At 40.9% G+C, this 21,823-nt stretch overlaps 1 protein-coding gene across 3 annotated transcripts; it reads right to left on the minus strand.

Moving 5' to 3' along the window:
* Positions 1-1,380: 1,380 nt before the first annotated feature.
* ckmt2b (creatine kinase, mitochondrial 2b (sarcomeric)) lies at positions 1,381-19,779 on the minus strand. Of its 3 annotated transcripts, none has more exons than XM_067438183.1 (10): positions 19,694-19,779; positions 9,602-9,773; positions 9,280-9,478; positions 8,272-8,367; positions 7,902-8,123; positions 3,273-3,358; positions 2,583-2,706; positions 2,357-2,491; positions 2,024-2,149; positions 1,381-1,569 (listed from the first exon to the last, which is right to left on the minus strand). In XM_067438183.1, the coding sequence occupies exons 2-10, from the start codon at positions 9,745-9,747 to the stop codon at positions 1,453-1,455; spliced, it is 1,251 nt and encodes a 416-aa protein (XP_067294284.1). In that variant the 5' UTR covers positions 9,748-9,773; positions 19,694-19,779; the 3' UTR covers positions 1,381-1,452. The 3 variants fall into 3 exon arrangements, with proteins under 3 accessions (XP_067294284.1, XP_067294286.1, XP_067294285.1); XM_067438185.1 differs by lacking the exon at positions 3,273-3,358 and adding an exon at positions 5,732-5,817; XM_067438184.1 differs by having other exon boundaries at positions 9,602-9,768; positions 19,694-19,742.
* Positions 19,780-21,823: the final 2,044 nt, after the last annotated feature.

The following is a 21,823-nucleotide window of genomic DNA, read 5'->3' on the forward strand; positions in this document are numbered from 1 at the left end:
GTAAGTAACCAACTTATAAATTTTAGTTGTTTCTCCGTTTGTTTAATTAAGATTTATATATTTGTACATATCATAGCAGCCTATTATTAATTGTATTATTTGTTCATACAATTAAATACATTTACCAAAAAACAACAACAACAAAAAACGTATTGCTATAGGATATAGGATATAGGCTACATTTAGTGAGCAGCCTAGCCTTGTTATAACGCCTTTAATCAGGTATTATCACCGTGATTGAATAAATGAATTACATCTGGGTTATAATATTTAACATAATACAACATAGCACATTTAATGGTGTTCGACTTTTGCTGTATTGGGAATGTTTATCACATGTTAACATATTGCCATCTGCTGGTGAAATAGAGAGAATGTTTTGTGCACTACAGGCTACCATACAGATACTTCAGGAATAAAATTCTAATAACTTGTCCTAATAACTGCTTGAGTCCATGACTTGAATTTTTATCACGAAGGTTATTTAGGATTTATACCCCTGTTGAATGAAGTAGACTAAATGTTGACATTGTTTATATCCTACAAGGGCACGTGTCTCTCATTCACTCATTAAAGGCGGCTATGAATGGTAGGCTATTCATTTAATCTGTTTATTACTGTATGTGTGGATTTGTTTTCAGGTGGTAAACAGCCAACTGTGTACAGGAACTCCATCCTCTACTCTTTTTATGTGGCACTGTCTTTCTCATTTGTTTTGAGATGCTTTGATTTCATCAATGTGGTGGCTAATATTGGCTTAATAAAACGTTTATCATCAGTTCACAGATGACGCATTACAGACATACTGAAAGCTGACTGGCTTAAATTGTAATTCATTTATGTTGTGAATGTGAAATAATATTAAATCCTTTATTGAGAGTCAGACTATGAGAAAGATCCAGTAGTAAATTATGGCCAATTAAGGATGTTATAAGCTAGACACCCTTAATCTACTTTCAGAAAAGGAATTTATTTATGGAGAATGTATTTAATGATGAGGTTAAACAACAGGGCTGTCACTAGCAGGGCAAAAGGTGATTCTAGGTGATTCTGCTAAAAAAAAAGGTCATGCCATGATATTGGGCCAAATAGCAGAATGGTAATTATTTGAAACCAGAGCACCATGCAATAAAAGACTAAGGATCACACACAAAATATCCAACATGCTTGATATCAATGGATGTATTCTTAGTCTGAAGCTAAAAAAAAGTATGTGGCCATCATACACGTCATGATTTCTGAAAATATACATACGCCAACTACTGGCCAAAATCTGCCTTTTGGCAACTATTGACCTTAATTCAGAAGATTACACAAGACTGAATTAAAATAGGAATCATTTATTTATTTGAGTTCCACTGAGTAAGATAGTAGTGTAGATAACACGGAGAGAGTCAACAGGTTACAGGTCTTTGAGCTGCCTAACCCTCAGTTCCTCTCACAAGGGTGTCATCATTTCCTGAACTGGGTTATTGGTGGAGGAACAGTAATGTCTTGGCCCTTCTCGAGCTTCTTTTCACAGTCGATCAGGTAGTTGACGCCATCAATCACACACTGAACGAGCTCAACCTAAAAGGTGATGTCAAATTAAATTGGATGTAATCACATGTGTAATCACGTCAAAAGCATAGTTTTTTTGTTTTGAGATCTTGAAATTATTACGAACATATTAAGCATATAACTTAATATGTAAGACATATAACATATCCAGTAGATTACTTTATAATTATAGAATTTGCTATTTATATCCAATTAAAAGGACAGTTCACCCAAAAATGTAATTTCTGTCATCATTTACTAATCCTTATGTTGTTCTAAACTTGTGTAACCACACAGTTAAAGTTGAAGTTAATGACTACCATTAACTGTCTGGTTACCAACATTCTTCAAACAATCTTCTTTTGTTCAGTAGACCAAAAAAAATTTATACAGGGTTTGTAACAACTTGAAGGTGAGTGTCAAAATGATTTTGGGGTGAAATATTCCTTAAAAGCACTTTCAGGGAGGTTAAGGCTCTGTTTACCTCAGATTTCCCTAGACGGTCAAGGTTGGAGATGTCGAAAGTGTCACCCACAGCCGCAGTATCCACACCTCCTGTGCCACGTTTTTGTAGTCTGAGATTATCCAAAATTTTATTGAAGCGTAAATCCTGTGTAGAAGGATATAGATCACTTTGTTTAATTTTTTTTGCTTGAACTTTAAGTCTTTCAGATATTATACTGTGGGTTAACATGGATTCTCAGCACATTTACATTTAATCTGAACAGCTTTGACCGGAAATAAACCATGAACGTGGTATTGTGAAATGCACTAATGTAAATTTCAGATTAAACTGAATCATGTGAGATTGTAACACCTTGCTAAGGAGGGGCAGACGGACGTGGACTCCAGCTCTCAGACCGGTGCCTAGGTTAGAGGGGCAGGTTAGGATGTATCCCAAACGCTCATTCCACATGAACTCCCAGCCTCTCTCCTGGATCAGCCTCTCTACCTGTGAGAAAAAAAACATCATAAACCAAAATTGTTTCATTTTAATTCACAGACAATATGCATTTTAGTGCTGAATGGTTTGGCAATGATACCTCTGTCAGTCCTCTGCAGAACCTCTCAAACACCCGCTTCATATTCCCACCCTTTTCCATGGAAATGACACGGGTGTGATCCTCCTCGTTGATCCAGATCAGAAATGTTTTTTCATTGTTGTGCCTGGACATTAGAACACACCGTGGTTAAAAAACATTCTGCAAATTTAGCAAAAGCCTTTTTTTGGTTTCACTTTTTTTTTGATGGTCCCTGTAACACATTCTGTTGACTATAAGTAATGTTACACCTTTATGTCTACTACCTCTCATTAGAGTATTAGTAGAGTATTAGTAGACTGGTAGAGATAGGGTTAGAATAAGTTGACATATATTTGCAAAATTACTTATAATCAGAAAAATGTCTGTTGGGGGACCATCAAACTAGCAGAGTGTTAGCAGATAACAAGCAGACAGTCTACTAATAGGCTATTCTAATGAGAGTTAGTTGACATGTAGTTACTTATAGGCGACATAAAGTTCAAAAGGGACCATCAAAATAAAGTGTTACCTTCATTTTATTCAGCCTTAATTTTTCACTGCTACCAAGTCACAGGCGTTTGATTCTAAGTATAGTAGTCGTGCTGATCGTAAAAATAGACATTATTAAGACCTAGGTCATATATTATGTAACACGCACAGGCGCATGATCTCTATAGAGCACTCTGGTAATGCAAGTCTCATGCACCGTACCAGATTCCTCTGGCATCGGGCCAGTCCCGCGCCATTCCTGCACAAGTCAGCAAGGGTGATACGGGCTTGTCAAACAAGAAGTGGTCCTAGAATTTTTAGTCAAGAAAAGAAAAAGGGGGTGTAAAGTGAAGCTAGGACTGGTTTAATGTTGGAAAATATCTCCTGATAACTCTCAAGTTACGTCTCTGGTTGACCATCTTAACCTAGATTATCTGTTTTGTTAAAAAACATACAAACTGTCATTATCAGGGTGCAGTGGTGTAAAGTATTTGAATAAATTAGTTATTGCACTTAAAGGATTACTTCAGCGATTAGCATATGGCCTTGTATCAGTAGAAACCCTGGAGTATATTCAAATGATTGCGCTTTCCCCCCTCATATCCCCCTGAGACAAGAGAATTATGCATTTTATTTCTGGAAAAATTCCTTCTATGACGCAAATATCGTCAATTTGCACTATCGGAGGAATTGTTGGCCAGAGGCTAAAGACTACAACCAGCAGAGGGAGCTATTTCCTCAGGCATTCATGTTTAAAGTAAGTCTTTCAACTTCTCAAACTAATTCCTATGAAAGTTAAGCTTTCAAAGGCATGAACTGAAAACGCAGCAGACCTAACATGCGCTGTGAATCTATATGCCGCGAGCGCAGTCGCGTTTACCTCAGCTCTCATAACAAGCTCATCCATGACTGTCAATGTGACTCCTGCAGCGTTTTGGGCTGTGAGTGGGACTCCCTTAGCGGCTAAATCACATATTGAACACACACGTTCAGTTTTTAATTGTAGGGTCTGTTCTCTAACTGAATTGATTTTATGAAGATGATCGCGGTAGCGGTGGGAAAGTGATCAGTGATTCAGTAATCTAGTAGAGGTGGCTTTGGGAGTGGCCTCGTAGGGCAGCGAAGCATTCTGGGAATTGTTGTCTTTCATTCCCATGAGACAAAATTACATTTTCTGTCTCTTCTCAGTCTAGAAAGCACCAAATTAAAAAAATAATTTCACATTTCTACTACATTAATGACCCAGTTTAAATACAGATTCATCTTCCCAGCGCTGAAGTACTCCTTTAAGTATAATTTTAGCTACTTTGTAGTTGTACTGAGTATCACATGATATTAGCAAGTTTTACTCTCTACTTGACAACATTTTTGAGCAAGCAAATGTACTTTTTACTCCAATACATTTGTGTTGAGTGATGCAGTTAGACATTACATTTTGCACGGCACCTAACTTTTTCTGCAGCAGTTTGTTTCTGCTATAAAGAGGCATTATAAAGGGCATTGATGGTACTAAACTGTGCGTTTTGCCTTTACTCACCTAAACATGTCAAAAGGCTACTTTATGTGAATGCGAGTCCATTAGCAGGGAGTTGATGTTTGATGTTTGAGCAAGTGTTTGATTTATAAGATAAGGACATAACTGCAGCCGGTGATGCGGCTGAAAGCAGCATGTCCAATGCTAGACTATTTCATTTTATTTAACATTATTTTATTTATCTGCTATACTGACCATTTTGAAGGATATTGGTTTACTTATGGGCTTTTTCTGCACTTGATCTTAACTGAGACTTGAGAGTTCTAGAAGTTAGGATGCTCTGTTAACTTTGATTTATTGCAATATTGAGGTGTTCCGTTAAAAAAAAAAACATGATTTCTCATCTTACAAATCATTAGTTTATTATTTTAACTGGTATGTCTCTTGTGTGAAGAGGACTTTTGCATCGACTTATATTTAGTATGAGTAAAATACTTAAGTAGGGTCTAAGGTTAAAATCAGATATTTTAAGACTTACTTTTTTTTTACTTTTACTTAAGTATTGGAATTTGTGACTTGTAACTTGTAATAAAGTCATTGTAAGAAATATGTGCTTTTATTCAAATATGGTTGTCAGGGTTATATACGTTTTATTCCCACTTTTGGTTAGACTGGATGCATTTCCTATTTCCGACAGTAGATGGTGATGTTTTTCTACCCGCAAAACTGTAAGTAATGTGATTTAAGTTGGATTGGAACAAGAAATATTTTTGGTTGTTAGTTAATTTTATATGAATTACACTGTATTTCTACGGACCCCCTTTATATTAGATGGGCTTAACTAAGTGAACACAAAGTGGTCTCTTAATATTTTACAGAGCTGTATGTACTAACATGTACTAACATGTTAATCTATTAATTAATAATTTAATACAATGTGTACATACATGTTTTTACATTGTACTTCCATTTGAAAAATTACCTGCGTGTTACATCTGTAGCCTAATTCACCTAACCCTACCCTTAAACTTACCCATACCACCCCAGCAGTCCCTAACTTTATCCGTATCCCACTGCTTAAAATGCCTGGAAAAGTAACTGTAAACTGAGAATATCTGAGCCAGCTTATGGGTGACTAAAGGATGTGCTATAGGGAAATAGTGCTATTCTCTACCTAATACGTAATATGTCAGTTCCCCAGCCTTACCAAATCCCACGAGCATCTGGCCAATCTCTAGCCATACCAGCTGCGGTGAGTAGAGGAGACACTGGCTTATCAAAGAGGAAGTGCTCCTTTGGCAGGCCATCATAAGACAAGAGCAGCGAGGTTGTTTAGAGAATTACAATATGCAACTGCCTGAAAACACAAGCATGTGTAGTGTTTTTGATGTTTTGAATACTGGGCTATTGTCTCTTATAGCTAAACCAGGAAAACATCTTTAGTGGGCTAACATAACATAACTGGACGGACAACTTCATAAGTGTTTCAGGTGACCTGCATACAATGTTTGTATACCAGGCAGAATAGAGTGTTGCAGAGATGATATATTTTTGTTGGCCAAGACCCGGAAATGAGTTAGCATTTTAGCACTTACTATTCTATCATTCATTCTGAAAACCGTAGGTTATTGGTTAATGCCTGAAATAAGGTCTGTGGTGAACTCAACACAAGATATTCTTTTATTCTGCAACATAAAATACATCAGTAAAACCCCTTAAATGGGACTACAGAGGTTGTTGCAGACCTTCAACGTCATCACTGAACAGGTAAACTCATCTACACTAATCACTAATCTGCTTTCACAACCTTATCGTTGTTTACAGTCACGCTCTTGTAAACCATTTAAACTCTATTCTTGCTGGGTATTTGGTAACACTTTAGTTTAAGGTCCAATTCCCACTATTATCTAGTTGCTTATTAGCATGCATATTACTATTGTCTGTTTATTAGTACTTATAACGCACATACTAATAATGTCTTATTCTGCATGATCAAATTCCACAACCCTTAATCATCTCAATAGCTAAACTTAACTTCATTACAAACTATTAATAGGGGAGCACGGGGAACAACCTAACACAGGGTTAGTTTGCAGGGTTTAACAATTTCCACACATGCCAGAATGACGAAACTTTGTGTATTTACTAGTTCCTACATCAACATGATTTAGAGAAAAATTGCTAAAATTAAAAAATCTTTGGACGTTATCACTGAACATTTATTTAACCATAGCAAAAGTACATTTCTTAAGATTATTTCTCATGTCTGTTTTTTGTTTTTATTTAAAATAAGACAAATCTGATATATTTTTTAAATATTGTATCTGTTATTTAACAGTTGAGATACTTCTTTAATGCTCTAACAAGCAGAAGACACAAGCCAGGATTAAATCCCAGTTTTGCAAGTGGGGCATGTTGTCACACGAACCCCTATTAGAAATATGTTATTCTATAATTTTAGTAATTATTTTGATACCAAGAGAAACCACGAGAAAATGGTGATAATGAATTAGTCAAGGTTTAGAAATTATTAATTATTATTATGTTTTGAACTAAATGGAAATGGAAATGGACTGCATTTATATAGCGCTTTTATCCAAAGCGCTTTACATTTTTGCCTGTTTTGTGGTGTGTTTGTTCTCAAATTCAAAAATGTGTATATTTTTAATGATTAAAAAATGTAATTATTTTATTTGAAAAAGTTAATAACTGTTTTTTAGTTTGGACATTTTAAGCTGTCATTTAGTCATGTTACAAATTGTCCCTCACATGTACAGTACATGCACATGTATTTTAAAGAATTGATGTATTTTAAACCTGCACACTCATTTAAAGTGTTTTTGGTTCTGTTTTGTTTTTTAAATAAAGTCTAAAAGAGTTGTCAGAAACATAACAGTTGTAATGTTGAAGACATGAAGTCTGTGGTGTAGTTGGTTTATAGTCTAAGTTTAGCTTTTTACTTCTGTTGATCGTATTTAGGCTTCAGAATTCACAGAAGTTGCATTCAATTGTGAAGATTACCATGATGAACAAAACATGTAAGAATCATAAACCTTTGTTGGTCACAGAGCTTATTTTCTGCAATAATCCAAATGGAAAAATAATGGTGATGCTAACTTCTGGGTTGGCCTACAAAAATACTCCATCACTGCGAAACTCTATAGTGTAGAACATTGGCATGATATTTTATCAACATTATATGACATAATAATGTTAATGCAACCGTTTAAGCAGTATAATTCATAACATAAATTGGCTGAGAGTATGAGAGGAGGCTGTGGGTCTGTAAAGGTTGCAAGTAAAGGTTTATAAATGTAACTGACACACATTCGCCTCCGCAGTTTATGCTGGAACATGTTTCTATTGTGTGTGCTTACATCGATCAGCTGCTGCTGCTCCTGATCAGTCATTTCTGTCAGGCTGTAGTATTTGCCCGTCAAATCCTCTTTCAGTCCAGAAAGAGCCTGGACCACCACGCGCTCCACCTCACGGCGTTCAGCGCGGGTGCAGGCGGGTGGCAGACTGAGCCCACGAATACTGCGGCCTGTGCGCACGCGGGATGACAGCACATAGTTCTCGTCGAACATCCCGGAGGTGATCTGTTCGAAAGCCGCAAGTAGAATCATTCAGTGTTCAATGTAGCAAACTAAACTACGAACAAAGACAATTGAGGCAAGTCTGCATATTTTTGATGGAATGAAATGTGTTAAAGGCTCAGAACCAAAGACACCATGAGGAACCATTTACCTTTGAGCTGTCAAGGTCTGTTGGGTGCTTCATGGTTGTAGGGTCATAGCCATTGTGCCTGTCCTTAATGACCGGGTCAAAGATTTCAGCAAACACCTAAGAATCACAAGTCAATGATAACACTCGTGTGCATGTACTTGTGTTGAAGAAAATGTCATTTTGATGCCACTAATTGACATACAGTAGCTGAACATGAACAATTATTTACTACAGTCTCAATATACACTCTTAAAAGTAAAGGTTACAGATGGAGTTTTCAAAGCAATGTCATATAATGTTTGACATTGTTTCCCCAAATAACTTTTAAGTGAACAATGAAAAGAAAGAACCATTGTTTCCAAGTGCTAAGAACATTTTTCCACTGTAAATAACCTGTTTTGTGCATTAGAAAGGTTCCATGGTTCTTCATGAAACCATACTGTAGATTCCAATAAAGAACATTGAAAGTGTAATATAAAATCAGTATAGATTTCTTCATCTTTTCAACTGACTTCAGCATATTGCCCTCTTCAAACTAGACTGATAGTAACCAGAGTCCAGGTCTAAACTAATTTAGCTTTTTATTACTGACATTCAAAACTATACATCAAAACTATTTTTTTTAAATACTATAAATTAATTTGTTCTTTGTTTCTTTTGTATTTGTGACAAACAACATAGGCAATTGTGTCACTAACATCCTCATAAAGATCCAACTGTGCCTGTCACAAAAATGTATATCATAATTTTTTTGTTTCTCCTATTGTCAATTTGCTGGTTTAATACAATGACTTTTTTAAGGTGGATTCTCAAAACTAAACAAAAAGTAGGCAATGGTCCACTGCAAATGCTAAACAAACATTATTTGACACCATTTATTAACAGCCATTTTAAATAAATAAATAAAAAATCAAACACAATGGTATCAAAAACTCTTTATATTTTAATTTTGTTGGCCTAATACAAGGAACATTCCTCATATTTATCTCATTGCTGAGTTGAATATGCTCCAAAGCTATATTTTTGTACCTCATAGGTCTCCTCATCACCAGCCACCATGCCCACAGTCTTGATGAAGGGATGACCAGGGTTGTCCACCCCTGTCTGAATGCATTGGTCAAGGCTCCAGTTATTGGGGGTCAGCTTGTCCCTCAGACGGCCATAAATAGCAGGGGTCAAAGCAGAAGCCATGCAGTTGTTGTGTTTGCGCAGGTCTGGGAAGTCAGCACTTGGAAAGATAAAAAGCAAATTACATTAGATTATGTTTCTGGGTTGTAGTGTGAGATATTCTCGGGTTAACTGGAAACTAAGTGAAGGTGTAGACTAACTGAAAGGCAACCAAATCCTTCACCTGGGTGGGTACAGCTTCTTTTTCTCCCCAGCAGAGACTCCTGACTCAGTCATGACATAGCTGGATACCAGGGTACCTGCACCCAGGCTGGCCATGATCACAGCCGTGTTGCGTCCGGAAAGCAATCGATTGAACATGCTTGCCATCGTCACTACTCACTCTCTCACCTGAACTTCAGAGCGGAGGACATAGAAAAAGGGTTTTGTCAGATAAAAATAAATACCTTTTAAATTCTTAAAGGGGGGGTGAAATGCTGTTTCATGCATACTGATCTTTTTACACTGTTAAAGACTTGGAATCCCATACTAAACATAGACAAAGTTTCAAAAGTTAAGGTGGACGTTTGATGGGAGTATTTCTTTGTCAAAAATACTACTTCCGGTTAGTCATAAGTTTCGGCAAGTTTTTTGAGATCATGCATCCCCTTTGACGTTAATGGGGGCGGAATTTCCTTGTATGGGCCTTACGGACAATTCTACCGGAAGCGCGTGAGAGAGAGCGAGGGAGAGAGCGAAAGTAACAGGCTACGCCCATCAAAGCGCTGGCTTGTAGGATGCTAAACAGGTGATGAGCACATAACAATGTCACCAAAAAAGTGCGTTTTTGGTTGCCAGACCAAGACAGTCCTGCACAGATTCCCCAAAAACCCCGCGTTAAGGCAACAGTGGATGTAATTTGCTTTTCCGGATCAGCAACTGAGTTGCGCGAATGTTTATATCTGTTCGCTGCATTTCGGTGCCGACTGTTTCATAAACAAGGCCCAGCTCGACACAGGATTTTCCCGATCGCCTAATGCTGAAGGATGGAGCAGTCCCAACGATAAAGGTCCTAACGTTAGAACCGCAGGCTGTGAGTAAGAGTGCTTCAAATGTCTGTGTTTTTTGCCTATGCTCATCAAGTAGCCCAAACATGATCACGTATAGCTAATTGATCAATACGACGATATAATTCAAGTATAAATATGTAAATAACACAAGTCGCTAAGCATATTATATAGTTAGTGTATAACTTACCACATAGAGACGTCCTGCTCTAGTCGTTTTTGCTGCTGCTCCTGTTCAACTGCAGCCTCTGGGTCTGATTCCGGATCATAGATGTATGGCTGTATCTGATTAAAAGCCATATTTTTATTTTGAATTAAGTTTTTTTCCCGCTGTTAGGGATGACGCACTTGACTCAACACACAGCGCGCTGCTGCACACGTCATTATTTAGCTCCGCTCACACGACACGCCCCCACCCGCTCGGCTTTTTTCGGAAAGACTCGGAACAGCGCATCTTTCTTATATAATTATAAAAAAAATAAAGACTTTTCGGAGATATGCAGGATGCAATGCTACTCTATAGGTACTCAAGATTGACATGACACTGACTGAAACTGAGTTTCCCTATCTCGAGGGAACTTCGAGCTGCGTCGAAACGCTAGGGGACGCCTCTGCGTGCCATGTCATGAAGCACTTGTGTAATCAGTCCAATAGCGGGACGATACGTCACGGGCGGGTGACGTCATCGACCAGGAAGCTATAAAGCATGCCCGGACCAAACAGTCACTAGCTTCTGTGTCTTCACAAGCGCTCTGTGTGAATTGTATGTCCATTTATTGTGTGTGTGTTCAAAAAAGAAAGAAAGAAAGAAATATGGCAAGTCAGTATAGGTATTGTGTTCCTCCCTGTGGGGATACACACGTCCTAATGTGTGATGTGTTTGGGGCTCGAGCATGCCCAGTCAGCTCTCGAGGGGGTCGGCTGCGAGCATTGCGAGAGACTCCCAATGCGCATATTAAGATCACGCCGGGCACTCTTCGAGGAGAGTGCTTTGGCTCGCGGTCCTCAGGGCTCGGGTCCCGCTGTTGCCGAGGCGCAGCGAAGGCTCGCGTCCTGGGGATCGCAGTTGGATCTAGTGGCGGGGTTAGAGACGGGTGATCCCCTATCTCTGCCTTTACCCGCTGGATCTCATGCCTCAGTTAGCGAGCTGGAAGCACGCTCTGCGGTTTTCTTCCGCTCGCGCTGAGGCACAAGCGCAGCAGCACTCCAGCTCCGAGGAACTGGATGTTGTTAGCGCTGATGATGATCTGCCAAAAGAAAACGACACACACACACTCATAAAAAGAGGTGCTATTGGTGTAACTCGCGCTGTGTCCAGGTTAAGTTTAGACTGGCCGGCCGAGTGTCAAGAAGTTCGCCAAAAAATAAATAAATATATAAATAAAATAAGAAAGAGAAAGAACAATATAATGGCGAGCAGACAGTATGTTTGAGATTACGAGGGGCTGAATCTAGTGGCTCGGATCTCGCGTTTGCCGAGGCAGCGTGTAGATCACGGGTCTACAATATAGATTCTATGACTCGATCGCGGATCTCGCGCTTGCCGAGGCAGCGTGTAGATTACGGGGTTGAGTTTAGTGGCTCAGATCGCGTGTTTGCCGAGGCATCGCGTAGATTATGGGTCTGCATCTATCATTCAGAAAGGGCGACGATGTCTCGCGGGGAAGAGACGCTTGCGAGCTATCTCTCCCCCGAGTCCACATCGTCACACAGCCCCACAGCTGCCCACAACAAGCCGGTAAAAAAAAAAAAAAAAAAGTCGGCTTTGGGGGTAGGGCATATTCGGCAGCAGATCAGGCGGCCGCCGGTTTGTATACGGCGGTTGCCCTGCAAGCATATAAAACAAGCAGACCTGCTGGGGGATATTGATATTGAGATGTGAAATATAAAAAAAATATATATATAATAAATAAATAAATAAATCAAAATGTCCCTCTGGGGCTGTCGAGCGGGGCAGCCTCAGCCGAGTACATCCTTTCTCAAACCTACACCGAGCAAAACAAAGAGAGAGCGTGGCCGCTCGGGGCCCCCCCCCGCAGAGGGATCGGGGATCCGGGCGACGCGCTCAGCCGGGACCTTCCCGTGGTAGGGCGGATCTGAGGGCCGTAATTACTGCTAGGAAGGCCTCGGCTAAGAAGTCCTGACGTCAGAGGCGCAGGACTTCCGATGGCAGTCCCCTCCGGGAGAGTGCGGCTCGCCGAGGCGCCCGCTCTTTCCCGGTGCCATCGGGGGGGGCCGGTCTGCCAACCCTGCCACCGTTGGTGCTTCAGGGCGCGGCGGTCCCCGGCGAACATATATCTCCTTGTCCGCCCGGAAACGTAGCGGCTTGGGGATGTTCGCGCCCTCTCGTGAGGGCCCCGGGGCGGTCAGTTCGGTTGCTACCTGCCGGTTATCCGTTACAGGACACCGGGCTGACCACCCAGGAAAATCCAGAGACCAGCCTCGAGAGGCTGGTTCCCTTAGTAGATTTTCTGGCAGCGTGGAAACTTCTGCCGAATATCTCAGAATGGGTCCTGCTCACATTATAAAAAGGGTTCGGGTCACACCCACCCGTGTTCAGCAGGGTTACTCCTACGGTAGTAACCCCCGAGCAGCCTCTGGTCATGGAACGAGAGGTACAGACTCTTCTGCGAAAAGAGGCTATACACGGGTCCCTCCCCTCTGCAGAGAGTCGGGCTTTTACAGCCGGTACTTCATAGTTCCAAAGAAGGATGGAGGGTTAAGGCCTATTTTTAGATCTGCATCAGCTAAACAAAATGCTCACGATAAAACAGATCGTGTGTCACGTCAGGTCCGAGGACTGGTGTGTCACAATAGACCTAAAAAATTTATACTTCCACATCTCCATCCTTCCGCAGCACAGACAGGTCTTCAGGTTTGCTTTTGGGGGCGAAGCTTACCAGTATTGAGTGCTGCCATTCGGCCTAGCTTAATCACCCCACACTTTCACCAAGTGCGTGAATGCAGCTCTGGCTCAGGTGCGACTCCAGGGCATTCGCGTGCTCAACTATATCGACGATTGGCTGATGTTAGCATAGTCGAAACAGTGGGCGTTCAGCATTGAGATGCTGTTCTCGCCCATATGAGAGTGTTGGGGCTAAGGTTGAACGGAAAGAAATGTGTGCTGGCACCTATAAGCTGCAGAGTACTACTTTTCTGGCGGTAGTCTGGGACACGAAAATAATGTTGGCTCGGCTATCCCCTCCCAGGATAAAAACGATCCTGGATACCGTGAACCAGATAAAGCTAGGTCAGTCACTCACTGTGAAACACTTTCAGAGAGTGTTAGGGCTGATGACAGCAGCGTCCAACGGGGTACCTTTTGGCCTGCGGTACATGAGACCCTTACAGTGGTGGCTCAGGACCAAGGGGTTCTCCCTGAGGGGAAACCCTTTTTCGCTTGATCAAGGTCACGCGGCGCTGCCTACGTGCCTTAGTGAAGTGAAAAGATCCTTGGTTCCTGTCCCAAGGTCCAGTTCTGGGGGCTCCTTGTCGTCGCGTAACGCTAACGACGGATGCCTCCCTAACTGGCTGGGGAGTGGTCATGAGTGGCCGCTCGGCCCAAGGTCTGAGCGGCCGTCAGCTCTCCTGGCACATAAACCAGCTGGAGCTGATGGCTGTGTTTCAATCATATAAAATCAAACACTTCCTCTCAGACCTGCGGGGCCGCCATGTGTTAGTTCGGTCAGACAACACTTCGGTGGTCTCGTATATAAATCACCAGGGGGGGTTGAGATTGCGTCGGGTGTGGAAGCTGACGCGTCATATGCTAACATGGGCCCACGGCAAGATGCTCTCGCTCAGGGCGATGTACATCCCGGGGGTCCTGTATGTAGCGGCAGACTCCCTGTCGAGGCAGGGAGTGATGCCGGGAGAATGGAGACTCCACCCGAGGTGGTGGAGGAGCTGTGGATCCGCTTTGGGCGAGCCCAGGTGGATCTGTTTGCGTCTCGAGAGACGACACACTGTCCAGCATATTTCTCCCTCACGCATCCAGCCTTGCTGGGGCTGGACGCAATGGTACAGACGTGGCCGAGGCTGCGTCTGTACGCCTTCCCCCCTCTGGCATTGCTCCCAGGAGTGCTGGAGAGCGTCCGCCGGGACGGGGTTCAGCTTTTATTGGTAGCCCCGCTCTGGCCGGGCCAAGTATGGCTCGCCGACATTATGTCTCTCCTAGAAGGTCCTCCCTGGAAAATCCCAGTCAGGAGAGATCTTCTTTCGCAGGCCGGGGGGGTCAGTACTGCACCCGCGCCCGGAACTGTGAAAACGGTGGGCTTGGCCCCTGAGGGGGCCCAGTTCATAAACACGGGTCTATCTACTGAGGTGATAGAGACCATGTTGCACTCCAGAGCACCATCCACAAGGAGACTTTACGCACTCAAATGGAGAGTTTTTGTCGCCTGGTGTACGCACCAGGCTTTGGACCCTGTTAACTGCCCGTTCGGTTCAGTTCTTGAGTTCCTACAAGAAAAATTCTCCGCAGGGTTATCTCCGTCAACACTGAAAGTATATGTGTCGGCGATATCTGCTTATCATATTCCATTAGATAATGCATCATTGGGGAAACACCCTTGGGTCATGCGTTTCCTTCGTGGTACTTTGAGGCGCAGACCTGCGGCACGCTCGAGGGTGCCTACTTAGGCAGTGGCACCCTCTTGTCTGGAGTTTGCACCAGGAATGGTAAAAGCATTTCTCTTCCCGAGGGAAGGATATGCTCCCAAGGTCCCGACTAATGTGCCGGGACCACTAATGCTGCAGGCTTTCTGTCCGCCTCCGTTCACTAGTCAAGACCAAGAGAAGCTAAATCTGCTATGTCCGGTCAGGGCCCTAGATGCATATGTCCACAGGGCTGCCCTGTGGCGAAACTCAGAACAGTTGTTTGTGTGTTTTTGGGTCCCCGAGCAAGGGAAAACCGGCTTCAAAGCAGATGCTTAGCAAGTGGATAGTCGAGGCTATTTCGCTCGCTTATGAGTCGGCCGGACATCCTTCACCAATGAGGGTCCGCGCCCACTCCACTAGGAGTATGGCTGCCTCTATGGCTCTTATTTCGGGAGTTTCATTGTCAGAGGTATGTGATGCGGCTGGGTGGTCCTCTCCGCATACATTTGTGAGGTTTTACAATCTAGATGTAGCCTCTACACCGGGGTCCCGGGTGTTTCTGGGTTGATTCACACATACAGACATTTGGGACTCTGGCGGCGTGGGTATTGAGGTCCCCTAGCGTTTCGACGCAGCTCGAAGTTCCCTCGAGATAGGGAACGTCTCAGGTTACGTATGTAACCATGGTTCCCTGAGAGGGAACGAGACGCTGCGTCGAGATGCCATACTCCCGGCATGCCTGTGATCGATTTGTTCGACTTTTCCAGAAGCTAGTGACTGTTTGGTCCGGGCATGCTTTATAGCTTCCTGGTCGATGACGTCACCCGCCCGTGACGTATCGTCCCGCTATTGGACTGATTACACAAGTGCTTCATGACATGGCACGCAGAGGCGTCCCCTAGCGTTTCGACGCAGCGTCTCGTTCCCTCTCAGGGAACCATGGTTACATACGTAACCTGAGACGGTTTCACCCCCCCTTTAAGTTCCTAGATGGCCAAAAAAAGATTAAAGGGATATTTCACCCAATTTATGGGTGTAAAAAAATGTATTCAAATGTATCTTGTTGCAAACTCTTTAGACTTTTGTTTATCTTTGAAACACAATTTAAGATATTCTTTATATTCTCACATAATGTTCCGTCCATCGAAAGTCAACCAAGAATTTTGAGCTTTGGAAACCAAGATATTTTTTTTTTAAAGTAACGATTAACACACATAGAGCTCATCAAAGATAAGCTCAACATGTTTTCTAGAACTCTGTACAGTATGTGCATTGGTCGGTGTTTATAATACAGGGGGGCAAAAAAGTATTTAGTCAGCCACCAATTGTGCAAGTTCTCCCACTTAAAAAGATGAGAGAGGCCTGTAAATGTATGTAGACTTCAACTATGAGAGACAGATTGAGAAAAAAAAATCCAGAAAATCACATTGTCTGATTTTTAAATAATTTATTTGCAAATTATGGTAGAAAATAAGTATTTGGTCACCTACAAAAAAGCAAGATTCCTGACTCCCACATACCTGTAACTTCTTATTTAAGAGGCTTCTCTGTCCTCCACTCATTACCTGTATTAATGGTAGCGGTTTGAACTCGTTATCCGTATAAAAGACACCTGTCCACAACCTCAAACACTCAGACTCGAAACTCCACTATGGCCAAGACCAAAATGCTGTCAATTGACACCAGAAGCAAAATTTTAGACCTGCACCAGGCTGGGAAGTCTGAATCTGCAATAGGTAAGCAGCTTGGTATGTAGAAATCAGTTGTGTGAGCAATAATTAGAAAATGGAAGACATACAAAACCACTGACAATCTCCCTCAATCTGGGGTCCATGCAAGATCTCACCCCATGGGGTCAAAATGATCACAAGAACAGTGAACAAAAATCCCAGAACCACACGGGTGGACCTAGTGAATGACCTAAAGAGAGCTGGGACCAAAGTAACAAAGGCTACCATCATTAACACACTACGCCGCCAGGGACAAATCCTGCAGCGCCAGACGTAATAATAATAAAAATAATAATTATAATAATGATAATAATACATTTTATTTGTAACACTTTATATTAAATAAAATCTCAAAGTGCTACAGATTTAAAACAATCAACAACAAAAAAAGACTTGTCCCCCTGCTTAAGCCAGTACATGTCCGGGCCCGTCTGAAGTTTGCTAGAGAGCATTTGGATGATCCAGAAGAGGATTTGAAGAATGTCATATGGTCAGATGAAACCAAAATAGAACTTTTTGGTAAAAACTCAACTTTTTTTTTTTGGGAGGAGGAGGAGGAGAAAGAATGCCGAGTGGCACCCTACCTACTGTGAAGCATGGTTTTGGGCTGTTTTTCTGCAAAGGAACCAGGACAACTGATCCGTGTGAAGGAAAGAATGAATGGGGCCATATAGCGTGATATTTTGAGTAAAAACCTCCTTCCATCAGCACAGGCATTGAAGATGAATCATGGCTTGGTTTTTCAGCATGACAATGATTCCAAACATGATTCCAAACACACCGTCCGGGCAACGAAGGAGTGGCTTCATAAGAAGCATTTTATGGTCCTGAAGTCTCCAGATCTCAACCCTATAGAAAATCTTTGAAGGGTGCTGAAAATCTGTGGTGCCCAGTGATAGCCCCAAAACATCACTTCTCAACACTGTCAGAAAAAAAGGTACATTACAGTCACTGGGGTGGTACCCTAAGGTACAAAACAAAAAAGGTACTAATATGTACCTTTAAGGTACTAATACACACTCTTAAAGTACTGATATGTACCTTTTAAGGTACTAATATGTACCATTTAGGGGTGAGTAAGGTAGGAGTGTAAGGAGTAAGGTAAGGAGTGTAGAGGAGATCTGCATGGAGGAATGGGCCAGCAACAGTGTGCAAAAACCTTCTGGCGACTTACATAAAACGTTTGACCTCTGTCATTGCCAACAAAGGGTATGTATTGAGATAAACTTTTGTTATTGACCAAATACTTATTTTCCACCATAACGTGCAAATAAATTCTTTAAAAATCAGACAATTTGATTTTCTGGATTTTTTTTCTCATTCCTTCTTTCATACTTGAAGTGTACCTATGATGAAAATTACAGTCCTCTCTCATCTTTTTAAGTGGGAGAGCTTGCACAATACTTTTTTGCCCCGCTGTATATATGAATAAAAGCCTAAATTAAATCTGTTCATCCTACTATAAAGTAATTGTGTCTGTTCAGAAGCCTTGGATTAAACCCCTTAAACAATTACTTTGTTGTAATTTTTGATGCATGGACTTTCAATGAATGGACAAAAGCAATGTGCAAACATTAAAAATCTTAAATAGTGTTCCAAAGATGAATGAGAATTATTTGTTTGGAATGACATGTTGATGAGTAAATGATTGGTAAATGATTAGTAAACTAACCGGATTTGAATTCTAAAACTGATCATGGTCTTAAGTATTAGCAAGATGCAGTATGAGTACATTTTAAGTAGACATTCCTTTTTCCTTTTTTTTTTTTTTTTTGGTGAGGAGTGTGTCAAAGTATCAATCAAAGGAATCTCATTCATGATACAGTAGTGACGTACATGTTGACTTTTTCCACTGGAGTATCCAAATATAAATTGGCTTTGAACTTAATGCCAAAGGAATATGTGCCTGCTTATATTTCACATTAACACACAGTGTTATTCACACAGTTCCAGCCATCAGGTTTCTAAAACCTTACACAAAAATGTATACAAATGAATCTCACACACAGACTTCAGTTAATCATAAGAATAAGCGCAGCACTTCAACCAATTTTGTTTCAAATATCTGAATAGAGCTTTCAGCAAGGACTACTTGCTAATAATGTTTGTATTTTCACTATCATCCTGACCAATTTGTCATCACTCTGCTTCTTTGTTTACAAAATACTCAATTTTGTGGTCCCTATGAGGAAATTATGATGATTACAAATATTTTAGCTGTATGAGGTAAGAGGTCAGTGCAGTTTACAGTGTTACAACTGACAGTGGAGCCACAGCAAATGGTCTTACGCAATCACTCTGCCTCCATATGTTACAATGATCACATGACCTGCGACTAGTCATGGGGGCTTACAGTGGAACAGGGTGGCTTTGTGCTGGTCACACTTCTAGTTTCTAGTTTTAGAATGGACATGTATTGGTATAAATGATATATTAAATTAAAAAAAGGTTAAAATTGTGCACTAATAATGCAAAAAAACACAATTTTAATTATAAACTATAGGGAACACTTTATTTTAAGGTGACAAAGTTACTAAGGTACATTACCTTATTACATTAGTGCACTTACTATAGTAATAACAGTAAATTATGCATAATTACAACCATAATTCTATAGTAAGTATATGTAGTTAAATAATATTACTCAGTAAGTAAGTACAATGTAACTACATCACCTTAAAATGAAGTGTAACCAAACTAATTTGTAAACTTATAAGTTAGTTATAATTTAGTCTTATTATAAAACTAACTTAATTATATTTCATTATAAAAACACTAGTATCAAAAATATCAAAAACTGAACAAAAACATCACAAAATATCTTCAGCAATTTTGCAACTGGACAGAAATCTAGATTCTGATATGGTTTCCTTACATTTCTGTCAACAAATAAAGCAACAAACAAAATGATTGCTGAAACAAATGCTTTATTGTACATACCTGTAGGATTGAAGGGCTCTGCAGGCTCCACTACAGCAGACTGTTCCTTGTAGAGTGAGACCACACTGTGCTCAAAATAAGAGCTCATCTCACCAGCCAATCCTATTTCATCTGTCAGCATGACACCATGTCTCTGTGTCCTTGAGATATCCCTAACCGGTGGAAACCTCTAGTTACGTGACATTGATAGCATATACGGCTTGTGACTGAGATACTTCACACATATATACTTACCTTTTACCTACTATAGTCCATCAAGTGCCATTATTTTACTGTCAGTGGTTAGATATGTTAATATTACTAAATAGTTTACAATGTTAATCATGTCCCTGCTAAAAAATCCAGCATTAACCAGCATGATTTCCATGTTGGTTCAAGCTGGTTTATGCCGGTTAGGACTGGTATAGTACTTAAAAGTAACACAAGTTAAGTAATCAGATTACTTTTAAAGTAACAAGTAAAGTGACACATTACTTTAAAATGTACAACAAAATATGAATTAGTTTTTCAAATAAGTAACGCAGGGTTATGTTTTGTTTTGTCTTAGTTTTCATTGTGTTCAGTTCCTGTTTAGATGTTTTCTTTTGACCCAGTTTTGTCATGTGTTACATTTACTCATCCTATTCACCCGTCCCTCATTAATTATCTCTTTAGATTTCCTTGTTTAGTTCTGGTATAAGTACTCCCAGTTTTGTTCAGTTTATTGTTCTGTCTTTTCAGTGTTTTGATTGTTGCTATTCTGTTTCCCTGCATGTTCCTGTTGTTCTTTTTGGATTAAAGACTATTGGTACTGAATTGTCATTCGTCATGCACTTCCTGTGTTAGCAGCCAACCGTGACAGAAGACAGGACCACATAACATGGACCCAGCAAGTTCCCGAGTCCGTTCCATTGAGAGAAATTCCTGAGTCTGTTCCAGTAAGAGAAATCAATCAATCAATCAATCAATCAATCAATCAATCAATCAATCAATCAATCAAATTTATTTATATAACGCTTTTACAATGACGATTGTTTCAAAGCAGCTTCACAGTGTTAAACAGGACAATGTTGCAACAAAATTTGATTTGGCTGTACAGTAGTTCTGGAGAAAACGGTGATGTTTTCTCTTTTTTGATGAATCAGCTTTTTTTCATTTATCATATAGCGAATAATGTTGGCAGATCAGTATTATAGTTTATAGAATTAAATAAGACTTAATTCATTAATTTTATTTGTATATTTAGTTAAGCCTAATTTTAGTGTCCCCAACTGACCAAGCCAAGCCAAAGGCGACAGTGGCAAGAAACCAAAACCACATCAGGGCATGATGGAGAAAAATAAACCTTGGGAGAAACCAGGCTCAGTTGGGGTGCCACTTCTCCTCTGGCCTATTATCAAACATTGTATGATTATTATTCTGGCAACCTTAGAGGTCAGAAATCATATTAGATCGAAATATTCAAAATTTCTGGGTATCACGCAAGAGACGAGTTCATTTAGGATGGTGCGTCGATTACACAAGAGTGTGAATACCTGAAAGATCAGAGTTATTGCGCCGGAGACGGGTTTATTGAGGATGACATGCCGGTGAGGCAAAATTCAGAGGAGACACCAATTGGCACGGGCTCAGCAGACACTCCAGGATGTATGGGTCATGTCCCGACGCAGAGTCCTTTACTGTGCAACCAGCACTCAGCCCATAGCTTTGCACTGTCCCTAATGGCTCTGGCATTGTGTGTTTGGATCACACACATCGGCCCCAGCTCTTGAGTCCACTCCAGTGTCAGCTCTAGTCCCTGAGTCCACTCCAGAGTGCCAGAAGGGCTAACGCTTTTGCATAATTGGGGGTTGGAATTATGCAAAAGTTTAACTCTGTTTAACTTGCTGTTTAACTCTTTCCCCACCAAACACAGAATTTTCCGTTATTTATGAGAAAACGCTTCCAGGCCAAAAACGGAATTTTCCAGGTTTCCGTGTTTTCACTGTCGGAACCTAGGGGGCGCTATTATGCATCTTCTGAATGAGTACTGAATCTCCTGCTCAAAACACACGCAAGTAAGACGCAGTAAAACAAGCAATCACATTTATTCATATGCATATGTAAAATAACGTGATCATCATTACACAGCATATGAATCAAAACTATCTA

The sequence above is a fragment of the Pseudorasbora parva genome, chromosome 3, assembly GCF_024679245.1.
Source record: "Pseudorasbora parva isolate DD20220531a chromosome 3, ASM2467924v1, whole genome shotgun sequence".
Lineage (NCBI taxonomy): Eukaryota > Metazoa > Chordata > Actinopteri > Cypriniformes > Gobionidae > Pseudorasbora > Pseudorasbora parva.